Source organism: Nerophis lumbriciformis, linkage group LG03 (assembly GCF_033978685.3).
Source record: "Nerophis lumbriciformis linkage group LG03, RoL_Nlum_v2.1, whole genome shotgun sequence".
In the NCBI taxonomy this organism is placed as follows: Eukaryota; Metazoa; Chordata; class Actinopteri; order Syngnathiformes; family Syngnathidae; genus Nerophis; species Nerophis lumbriciformis.
Window position 1 is genome coordinate 65,146,622 of NC_084550.2, and position 12,550 is coordinate 65,159,171.

At 39.2% G+C, this 12,550-nt stretch overlaps 1 protein-coding gene across 3 annotated transcripts in view; it reads right to left on the minus strand.

Moving 5' to 3' along the window:
• st3gal3b (ST3 beta-galactoside alpha-2,3-sialyltransferase 3b) overlaps positions 1 to 12,550 on the minus strand; it is a 223,481-nt gene that overhangs the window by 15,427 nt on the left and 195,504 nt on the right. For all 3 annotated transcript variants that reach the window (XM_061941399.2, XM_061941391.2, XM_061941383.2), the window contains one exon: positions 6,105 to 6,251. In XM_061941399.2, the coding sequence (XP_061797383.1) occupies positions 6,105 to 6,251 (147 nt within the window). The remainder of the gene's footprint in view (positions 1 to 6,104; positions 6,252 to 12,550) is intronic.

Here is a 12,550-nt window from a genome sequence, read left to right on the forward strand (position 1 = left end):
GTGTGTGTGACAATCATTGGTACTTTAAGTTTAACAGGTGACTTTTCAAATGATGCTACATATTAGCAGTAATGCTACTTTTTATAGCAACGCTTTCGCCCCACACTTGACAAATTACGGTTGTCTGTTCGACATATTCCCACTTGAAGCCAAACCACCGCCAGACGATGGACCCCCTGCTGTTTTTTGGGGGAATTAATTATTCCTTCATTTGTTACCAGATTTGCACCTTTTTTCGCTCGTATTACCGCTAGAATCACAGCTAACTTTACCCATGCTGCTACCTCTCTGCTCCGCGAGGGCGTATACGTATGTGACGTATGACGTGACAGTATTTGACGTGTGTAAGAAGGTGCGCTTGCTGTCTGTGAGAAGGAGAGACAGGAAAGAGTGAGTAGAGCATGTAGTGTAATGCCAGCAGCTAAAAGCAACTGCGTGAGAACGTTTACTCCAATATCACGATATAGTCATTTTCTATATCGCACAGAGACAAACCCGTGATATATCGCGCATATCGATATATCGCCCAGCCCTATATCAAATTATGCAAACCACTCTGCATGGTGACCACGCCCATAACCCTGCCCCCACAGGTATCGTGGCAGTTTAGGGGAAACCCTGACGTGTGCCTGTGAGGACAAATGCGATACAGATCGATCGATCGGCCACCGATCAGTATCAGCCAATTTTCATGAAAAAGTGCGCGATTAGCGTTGCCGATCAATTCCTTTTATTGCTGATCACAAACGCAAAACCCCTCTAATATTGTATTCATTTTTGAGCCCCCGGGTTGACTAGCTCGCAGCTAATTGTGTATCTCCTACACCAGTGTTTTTCAACCACTGTGCCGCGGCACACTAGTGTGCCGTGAGATACAGTCTGGTGTGCCGTGGGAGATTACTGCAGCATGTGAATGCATTGAAAATAATAAAATCTGAGCCAACCAGCTGTTAAAATGTTGTCCAGGTTAATGTTTTGGCCATTTCAAGATTTCAACTGTGATCGGGCTTTAAACAGGTGGCTGACCTGTTCAGATGAGTGTAACTGCTACTGGTCAAATAATGTGAAATAGCATTTAATTTTACATGTATGCAATGCCATTTAAATGTAATTATAGATAATAATAATAATAATAAATACTGTGTAGTGTTGTAAATAGTCAACGGGAAGGATTTTAGTAAGATATAAGCCATGAGCACTACACAGCCAGAAAAACACCTAGGCAGGAGAAGTAAAAATATTGGGGCAAGTAGATTTGAGAAGTCGGGCAAGTAGAAAAAAACCTTAACGTTGAACCCTGCATGTGTTGAGCTGCTGCCGCTTAAGGTTAGACGGCACTGTACATAGAGCGGTTCTGCTTGTTAGTATGACCAAGAAGAACGCGGAGTTGGAATATAATTACAACATTTTATGTACATATTTATATACAGATTTGAACAATTAGTGATTCACTGAAATATATTTATTAATTGTGGTTCTTACAAAAAATATATCTTATAAAATATAAAAGCTAAAATGTCTCTTAAAGCTCTGCCCCTTTAATTAGTGAATACTAAATCATTTAACTTTAGCCTACTACTACAACCATATTATTTAACAGCAACATGAAGTGAAACAGAGGCAGAGGTGTCCTGCCACAGTCAGTCAACCTCCTCCTCCTCCTCCTGCTGCTGAACAGGTCGCACCTGTGGTCCGGACTGTAGGCCTACCTCCTCTCCAAGTCGAGCCCTTTTCGGCCGTTGAAAATATTTTTCTATACTCATCTGTGTGAAGGAGTGAACATCCAACATTAGAATTTATTACTAACGAGCAGAAGCGCTCTATGTACAGTGCCGTCTAACCTTAAGCGGCAGCAGCTCAACACATGCAGGGTTCAACGTTAAGGTTTTTTCTACTTGCCCGACTTCTCAAATCTACTTGCCCCAATATTTTTACTTGTCCTGCCTAGGTTTTTTTCTGGCGGTGTAGTGCTCATGGCTTATATCTTACTAAAATCCTTCCCGTTGACTATTTACAACACTACACAGTATTTATTATTATTATTATCTATAATTACATTTAAATGGCATTGCATACATGTAAAATTAAATGCTATTTCACATTATTTGACCAGTAGCAGTTACACCCATCTGAACAGGTCAGCCACCTGTTTAAAGCCCAATCACAGTTGAAATCTTGAAATGAAGGGCCTTTAATGGCCAAAACATTAACCTGGACAACATTTTAACAGCTGGTTGGCTCAGATTTTATTATTTTCATTGCTTTCACATGCTGCAGTGGACAGTGGACAATTTAGCTTCAGTCCATGTGTGTTTATTGACAACATGGTTATAACCTGGACACGTTAGCTCGTCGGTATTGTAACACGTGACTGTTACTACGTGCGTCTGCCCCGGGCCACGAGTCAAACAGCGGCGGTGTTAATGAAGCAGCGTCAGGCTGCTCACCGTCAGTGAAACGCTCGGTGAAATCACGGATTAACGTTAAATATATGACGAGCCGCGAGCGATGCAGCTATAACCTATCTACTAGTGATGGGTTGATGAGGCGTCATGAAGCGTTTCGACACATTGCAAAACTGTATTGATACTGTGTCGATACTGTGTCACTAAATACTGACATCTGCTGGACATTAAAAATCCCTACAGGCAACCTATGGACCGACTCAACTGACACTGATTTTATGACCTAGTACAGTGGTTCTCAAATGGGGGTACGTGTACCCCTGGGGGTACTTGAAGGTATGCCAAGGGGTACGTGAGATTTTTTTTAAATATTCTAAAAATAGCAACAATTCAAAAATCCTTTATAAATATATTTATTGAATAATACTTCAACAAAATATGAATGTAAGTTCATAAACTCAGTGAAGCACAAGCTCAGGTTTGTCACTAAAATGTCTGTCAAAAAGAACTGTGAAAAGAAATGTAACTATGCAATATTCAGTGTTGACAGCTAGATTTTTTTGTGTACATGTTCCATAAATATTGATGTTAAAGATTTTTTTTTTTTGTGAAGAAATGTTTAGAATTAAGTTCATGAATCCAGATGGATCTCTAATACAATCCCCAAAGAGGGCACTTTAAGTTGATGATTACTTCTATGTGTAGAAGTCTTTATTTATAATTGAATCACTTGTTTATTTTTCAACAAGTTTTTAGTTATTTTTATATCTTTTTTTCCAAATAGTTCAAGAAAGACCACTACAAATGAGCAATATTTTGCACTGTTATACAATTTAATAAATCAGAAATTGATGACATAGTGCTGTATTTTACTTCATCTTTTTTTTTTCAACCAAAAATGCTTTGCTCTGATTAGGGGGTACTTGAATTTTTAAAAAAATCACAGGGGGTACATTGCTGAAAAAAGGTTGAGAACCACTGACCTAGTATATACAATAATATAAACCAAGTCATTGTATTTCATTTAGGATTATTTCATAACTTCATTTAAATAAAAATATATTTTTTGTCTTTTTTAGATACAGTCAATAAATAATGTGAACATGTATCATAACATGGAAATCTAAGAGAACGTGTTGTGAATGAGGATGCTTGTGGACCTGGAAATTATTCTTTATTTATTTTTACACATTTTTATAAAAAAAAAAAAAAGTTTTTCCAACGTATTCAATTTTAGACGCTTTCTCTTCTTAGTTATTATTTCTCCGGCTGTAGAAAAGACCCGCTCACAGGGCACAGAGGAGGCGTCAGTGCGACACAGTTCGCGTATTGGTCACGTGACCAAAACAGCTCATGATCGGTCACGTGACTTTCTAAAAGCGGTACGCGCACCGACACAGGGTTTCGCTCTATGAGCTCGACGCATGCGCCGATGCATCGGTGTTGCCGGACCCATCACTACTATCTACCTATAACACCTGTAAAAATGAAGCAATGCTACCACGCTAGCAAGCGTTAGCTAGCCGGCTATGAGCCACCAAGCTGCTAACTGTCGCCAAAAGGCACCATTTAAGTTTTTTTCCCCATGGCATCCTGGATCAAGGCTTTCAGCAGCTTTTGGACGTTTGAGGTAGAAACGTAGGAAGCGCCATCATTATGAAAAGTAGCCGGCGAGTATTTTGATTCCGTCCGTCCGTTCTTCTTCTTCTTCTTCTTTTTCTTCTTCTTCTGGCCCACCAGGTGAATTAAGTGCTATTGGCGGAGTTACAATGCATAGTAGGCTACCGCCACCTACTGCACCGGAGATGTAACTACAAGCAACATTCACAGACAGTCCCATTGCTTTTATGAGCGGTCGAGCGAGTCAAAAGCCGAAAAATCCATTTGTGGCGGACGTAATTCTTTCGTGGCGGGCCGCCACAAATAAATGAATGTGTGGGAAACACTGAATATATATATATATATATATATATATATATATATATACTGTATATAGATAGGTAGGTTGTGAGTTCAAACCCCGGCCGAGTCTTACCAAAGACTATAAAAATGGGACCCATTACCTCCCTGCTTGGCACTCAGCATCAAGGGTTTGAATTGGGGGTTAAATCACCAAAAATGATTCCCGGGCGTGGCCAACGTTGCTGCTCACTGCTCCCCTCACCTCTCAGAGGGTGATCAAGGGTGATGGGTCAAATGCAGAGAATAATTTCGCCACACCTAGTGTGTGTGTGACAATCATTGGTACTTTAACTTAATATTGCAGTGAACGCGTATCTCTTATGTTTGACAGCCATCTACTGGTCACACTTATCATTACACAATGTACCAAATAAAATTGCTTCGAGGTTGGTAAGAAAAACCAGAAATATTCCATACTTTAGGCGCACCGGGTTATAGGGCACACTGTCAAGTTTTGAGGTAAAAAATTGATTTTAAGTGCGCCTTATAGTCCTGAAAATACAGTAAGTGATTTTTTTTTTTGGGGCGTACCACTAGATCAGGGGTCGGCAACCCGCGGCTCCGGAGCCGCATGCGGCTCTTTTATCACTCTGATGCAGCTCAGCTGCATACTTGCCGACCCTCCCGATTTTCCCGGGAGATTTCAGGATTTCGGTGCCTCTCGCAGAAAACTCCCGGGATTAATATTCTCCAATTTTAACCCTAACAATAATAATAAGGGCGTGCCATGATGGTACAGCATTTAGCGCCCTCTACAATCTGTATTAATAGTGTGCCAGCCCAGCCTTATGTTGTATGCATCTTCTACTTGCGCACGCAAGGGACAGCAAGGCATACTTGGTCAACAGTCACACAGGTTACACTGGCGGTGGCCATATAAAACAACTTTAACACTCTTACTAATAATGCGCCACACTTTGAACCAAAACCAAACAAGAATGACAAACACATTTCGGGAGAACATCTGCACCTTAACACAACATAAACACACCAGAACAAATACCCAGAATCCCATGCAGCCCTGACTCTTCCGGGCTACATTATACACCCCTGCTACCACCAATTTAATTTGTGAAACTGGTCAAAATGGCTGAGTGGTAAAGGTTGCCGACCCCTGCACTAGATGAAGCCCACGTGCTACTAGATGGAGCCCATGTACCACAGTTTGAGAATCCCTGATATAGACAAGATTAAAACAAATGTGTTCTGTTAAACAACTAACAGTAACAGAAGCTTGCCAATGCTGTTATATTGTTTGCTTTGAAAAATGGAACTTTGAGCAAGTTGCAAACAGCTCCTTTAGCCTGGAGCAAAAAGGTAAACAGTTAAAGAGCATGTCACTTGCAAAGATATTTGGCCGCGTGACAAAAATTCCTCACAGGACATGAAGATTATGCAACGTATTTTTCTGGCAGTGGTTTAGGCTTTACGACAAAACACTGCCAGTAGTAGAAATGATCAGCAAGAAAAACAGCAGTTACTCGTACGGAGTTAAGGTGCTGATTGATTCATTAACATTTCTCTTACTTGTTTGCTTCCTGCTCGTGCCAGGTGAGAGCATTTTGGTCTCCACCGACTGCCAACTCGGAATCACTTTAGGAAGGCCAAGTCTTTTTGTCGAACCTCAACAAATTCCCGATGCTGTCCTGCTGAAGGCCAATTTCCGAGCCTAATGCTGGTAATTCTTAACTGCTGGCTCACGGTGAGGGTGCAAGTGTGTGCCTGCATGCGTCTTACCCCTTTTCCCATGATGCCGTTGTTAAAAGGCAGGCCTATGAACTGGAAGGCGGCCTCCTGGATGAAGTAGGGGTTGAGGATTCTGATCTCGCCGGGCTCACGAGGCACATGCTGGGCCACGGACTTCCAAAAACCCTCGGTTCCTCGCTGGGGTGTGGTCGAACCCGGAAAAATAAGAAAAATGTGTGTCATTACAAGATAACAAAGAACTATCAAGCGTCTGACAACAGTTCTAGTGAGCACGCTGAAAGGCTTTTTGTCTTTAAAAGGAGCCATATGTAATAATTTCATGTCAAGTCATCATTAGTTGGCCCTTATATGTCAAAAGGCATTAATAAATCATGTTCCTTTCCAATACCTCTATAACTGATAACAGTAGTTCAGCTGGGATATGCTCATTTCAAAAATTATTTACAGCCCTGAAATCTTGTTATTGTTTTCATTTCGATGTCCCGCCCTCCACCGTTTGACCAATTAGAAAGTTTCTCAGTGTATCACATCCAGGTTGCCAGTTACGCACCGCCCTGTTCATCCGGCTATTGCCACTGGTAAAGTTACTAAACATGTCAGACCTTGGTAAATCTAAAAGGCCTCGTTACGATTCTCAACTTATTCATGACAAAGCCAGGAACAAAACCAGGATTTGTATCGGGGATGCCTTTGAAAAATGGAGACCATTGAAGGCGGAGAAGATTTTTTCATCTGACGCCAAACTTGCTAATTTCCTCCTTCATAGGTAAGTCAGGCATTTTCATTTTCTTGTAATAAATGGAAATGGACATTTGGTATGTAAACTATATTGTCCAATACAGTCTATGATCATTTCTAACAAAGCTAGTATGTTCCTGCAACCAATGCTTAGTGTGATGGTGCTCCTAGTGTGGGGGTCGGCAACCCGCGGCTCTAGAGCCGTTAGCGCCGCCCTAGTGGCTCTCTTTAGCTTTTGCAAAAATGTATGAAAAATGGAAAAAGATGAGGGGAAAAAAATATATTTTTTGTGTTAATATGGTTTCTGTAGGAGGACAAACATGACACAAATCTCCCTAATTGTTATAAAGTACACTGTTTATTAGAGATGTCCAATAATATCGGCTTGCCGATATTATTGGACATCTAGGCCGATAAATGCGTTAAAATGTAATATCGGAAATTATCGGTATCGTTTTTTTTTTTTATCGGTATCGTTTTTTTTATTTTTTATTTTTTTATTAAATCAACATAAAAACACAAGATACACTTACAATTAGTGCACCAACCCAAAAAACCTTCCTCCCCCATTTACGCTCATTCACACAAAAGGGTTGTTTCTTTCTGTTATTAATATTCTGGTTCCTACATTATATATCAATATATATCAATACAGTCTGCAAGGGATACAGTCCGTAAGCACACATGATTGTGCGTGCTGCTGGTCCACTAATAGTACTAACCTTTAACAGTTACTTTCACTAATTTTCATTAATTACTAGTTTCTATGTAACTGTTTTTTAATTGTTTTACTTTCTATTTTATTCAAGAAAATGTTTTTAATTTATTTATCTTATTTTATTTTTATTTTTTTAAAAGTACCTTATCTTCACCATACTTGGTTGTCCAAATTAGGCATAATAATGTGTTAATTCCACGACTGTACATATCGGTTGATATCGGTATCGGTTGATATCAGTATCGGTAATTAAAGAGTTGGACAATATCGGAATATCGGCAAAAAGCCATTATCGGACATCCCTACTGTTCATATTAAATATGCTTCACTGATTCGAGTATTTGGCGAGTGCCGTTTTGTCCTACTAATTTTGGCGGTCCTTGAACTCACCGTAGTTTGTTTACATGTATAACTTTCTCTGACTTTCTAGGACGTGTTTTATGCCACTTCTTTTTCTGTCTCATGTTGTCCACCAAACTTTTAAGGTTGTGCATGAATGCACAAAGGTGAGTTTTGTTGATGTTATTGACTTGTGTGGAGTGCTAATCAGACATATTTGGTCACTGCATGACTGCAAGCTAATCGATGCTAACATGCTATTTAGGCTAGCTATATGTACCTATTGCATCATTTGTAGCTATATTTAAGGTCATTTAGTTTCCTTTAAGTCCTCTTAATTCAATTTATATCTCATGACACACTATTTGTATGTAATATGGCTTTTAATTTTTTGAGGCTCCAGACAAATTTGTTTTTGTATTTTTGGTCCAATATGGCTCTTTCAACATTTTGGGTTGCCGACCCCTGCCCTAGTGTAATACTTAGCATGCTAACCCGGTCAATGACACATCAACATACAGGCTAACGGGGGAAATATATGCTTGTTAGCATGTACCTGTATGTCGATGTGTATTCAGGCTGACAGGGCAACATTTATTTTCAACAAATAAAACCGATGTGGAAATGGGTACGGGTGATGGTATGGGTGCCTATTTCCTTCTCAATATGCTGATACGCTGAGGAAATGGGTTCCAACATTATCACGGCTGTCATCATGGCAATGTGAAACGTATGGAGACAGCCAAATCACATGATCAAATAATTCCTCATTCGTATTTGCATATTGTGGACTACATGTACCAAGTTATATGGCAATCTGAAACATTTGAAACGGTAGCCTATAGGCATACCTTGGTAAAGTGTCTCTTCTGTAGTTTTGGGCGTACATTAGGCTGCTAAACATGCTGTACTTATTTTCAGCAGTATAACCATTGCTAGCGTTGGTTTTAGTCTTTGTTTTCTAATAGTACCGTATTTTTCGGAGTATAAGTCGCACCAGAGTATAAGTCGCACCTGCCGAAAATGCATAATAAAGAAGGGAAAAAAACATATATAAGTCGCACTGGAGTATAAGACGCATTTTTTGGGGAAATTTATTTGATAAAAGCCAACACCAAGAATAGACATTTGGAAAGGCAATTTAAAATAAATAAAGAATAGTGAACAGACTGAATAAGTGTACGTTATATGAGGCATAAATAACCAACTGAGACCGTGCCTGGTATGTTAACATAACATATTATGGTAAGAGTCATTCAAATAACTATAACATATAGAACATGCTATACGTTTACCAAACAATCTGTCACTCCTAATCGCTAAATCCCATGAAATCTTATACGTCTAGTCTCTTACGTGAATGAGATAAATAATATTATTTGATATTTTACGGTAATGTGTTAATAATTTCACACATAAGTCGCTCCTGAGTATAAGTCGCACCCCTGGCCAAATTATGAAAAAAACTGCGACTTATAGTCCGAAAAATACGGTACTGACAATAACCACATGATAGCCATTTGTTGTGATATTGTACGCAGTCATGTCGTACTTCTTCCTGAAAATAGCCTAATTTCTGTGTAAAATGTGTTGGTTAGAGATTTGTTATTGACAAAACGCTCGTCTATTCAGCGATTATGGTCCCAGCACCTCAACCCCTAGTAAGAGGCAGTGGAAGTTTGAAGTTCCTTGGAGTAGCCCAGTCCATCGAGCTGGATTCGGCTGTGTATCTGGCAACCTCAGTCAGGGAGAGAGGGAGGGGAATACAGAATTTTGACCGTGACTGCAATACCATTTCTGGCCACATTATTACATACGGCACCTTTAATATTACTTATTTTTAATCATTAGAAACTTCCTGACAGGCCCCCCACTCCACCCTAAACCAGCAAACATACACCCACACACCCACAGTACGTTTACATGCACTGAAACAATCATTTGGGTGAAACTAGCTTTGTAAAACACAGGCACAAACCTTAAGTTATTGAACTTTGTAAACAGAGGATTAACAGATCTAGATTATGTGATTGTACACCAGATCCCTCTTGCATGTAAACACCCCCATCCATACATCATTGGTGTGTTACACACACGTGCCGGTCTTCACCATATGATAACGTGGGACGGCGTGGCGCAGTGGAAGAATGGCCGTGCGCGACCCGAGGGTCCCTGGTTCAATCCCCACCTAGTACAAACCTCGTCATGTCCGTTGTGTCCTGAGCAAGACACTTCACCCTTGCTCCTGATGGGTGCTGGTTAGCGCCTTGCATGGCAGCTCCCTCCATCAGTGTGTGAATGTGTGTGTGAATGGGTAAATGTGGAAGTAGTGTCAAAGCGCTTTGAGTACCTTGAAGGTAGAAAAGCGCTATACAAGTACAACCCATTTATCATTTATCATTTATAACCAAGAAGCACAGTAGAAGGCGCACTTCACGATCAGAAAGCCCACAATTTGTACATATTTATGTCATACTTGCCAACCCTCCCGAATTTTCCGGGAGACTCCCGAAATTCAGCGCCTCTCCCGAAAACCTCCCGGGACAAATTTTCTCCCGAAAATCTCCCGAAATTCAGGCGGACTCAGGTCCTCATGGACGTGAGTCCGCTAACCCACAATATAAACAGCGTACCTGCCCAATCACGTTATAACTGTAGAATGATGGAGGGCGAGTTCTTGGTTTCTTATTTGGGTTTATTGTTAGGCAGTTTCATTAACGTCCTCCCAGCACGGCAACAACACACAACAACAGCAGTCACGTTTTTGTATACCGTAAAGCAGTTTGTCTGCCGTAAACAGCAATGTTGTGACACTCTTAAACAGGACAATACTGCCATCTAGTGCATTTGATGAAAGCACTTTTGTGCGTGCCACACAGCAATGCATCATCAGAGAGGGTGTTCAGCATGGTTCGAAAAATAGTGACAGAGAATAGAACAAGGATGGACAATTCAACCCTTAACTCAACAATGAGTAGATGAGTGTTATGTGTGTGTATATGTGTAAATAAATGAACACTGAAATTCAAGTATTTATTATATATACGTATATATATATATATATATATATATATATATATATATATATATATATCATAAAATACATATATATATATATATATCATAAAATACATATATATATACACGTATATATATATATACGTATATATATATATATATATATATACATATATATACGTGTATATATATATATGTATGTATATATATATATATATATAGCTAGAATTCACTGAACGTCAAGTATTTCTTATATATATATATATATATATATATATATATATATATATATATGAAATACTTCTAGCTGTAAATATACTCCTCCCCTTTTAGCCACGCCCCCGACCACGCCCCCGTCCCACCCCAACCACACCCACCCCTTCCCCCCACGTCCCGAAATCGGAGGTCTCAAGGTTGGCAAGTATGATTTATGTCTTTCTTTCATCAAAACTTGTTTTTATTCTCCAGTTAATATTGAATCAGTAGTGTCATAGTAATACATTGTTTTTTTTTGTTTTTTTACAAAATAGTGCAAACAAAATTCAATATAAAGTAGCCAGAATGTCATTATTCACAGCTGATTCATGTACGGTTATCATTCGTGGATAATATTCATAAAAATGTATCATGAATAAAATTATTTTTATATCATTATCCTTAGTTCATCTACTTTGGGTTAAACCTCCCCTGTATTTATAAACTAGTAATGCCTCGGTTTCGAACATGAATCAAGGTTCCTTGAACACACCACAACTATGTGCTGTGAGATGCAATAGTGTCCTGTGCTGCCACAAACACATTTAATATATTTTTACCTTTCTTCCATAACATCATGTTAGGGTTGCGTGTGAACGTATGAATGTAAGCTTTGATGACATCACGACATCTGTGTTGAGTGACCAGAGACGTGGTCAATGCTCGGTTTTCCGCTACCAGGAGAAATGAATCATTTTCCATTTTTACAAGGTGTGTAGGTTGTGTTATACATATCTAATTTGATTCAAACTACCTTATTATTGAACTTTGACAGTATTTAATCTCAACTTTTATGACAAATTCTATAACTGTTGGGTCTAAATCAGTGATTCTCAAACTGTGGTATCCGAACCATTAGTGGTATGTGGGCTCCATCTAGTGGTATGCCAAATAATTACTTAAATATTCAAACACAGTGATACTGTTCAAACTGTGTGCAATGTTACAGTGGCCAAAAATATCACATTTATTTATTTATTATAACAAGTGCTTTTCGTGTCGTCCTCGACAGTTCCAGATCCTAAATGGCTGTCAAAGTGTCCCAACTTGTTGGAATATATTCTCAGCCATCTACATTCCAGGTGAGAGGCATGATTAATGATCTAAAATAAACTTATAGGGAGCAAGGAAGCGAGGAAGTAGCAGACCACTCGATGATGTAAACATAGGCACACAGTCTGTGATCATGTCACCGCTATAAATAGTTTGTCTGCGTTAGCGCATGTAATAACAATATCACTCATACTTGTAAATATTCAAGTCACCAAATGGAAATAGAGTATTGCTGGCGCTTTTTGAATGATTTATCAGATTTTATGGGCGAAATGGTGGACATCCCGTTGGCTCCACTGTAAGTGGACTTTTATTTAATATTTAGAATGCATTTTTAAAAATAAAAATAAAAAAT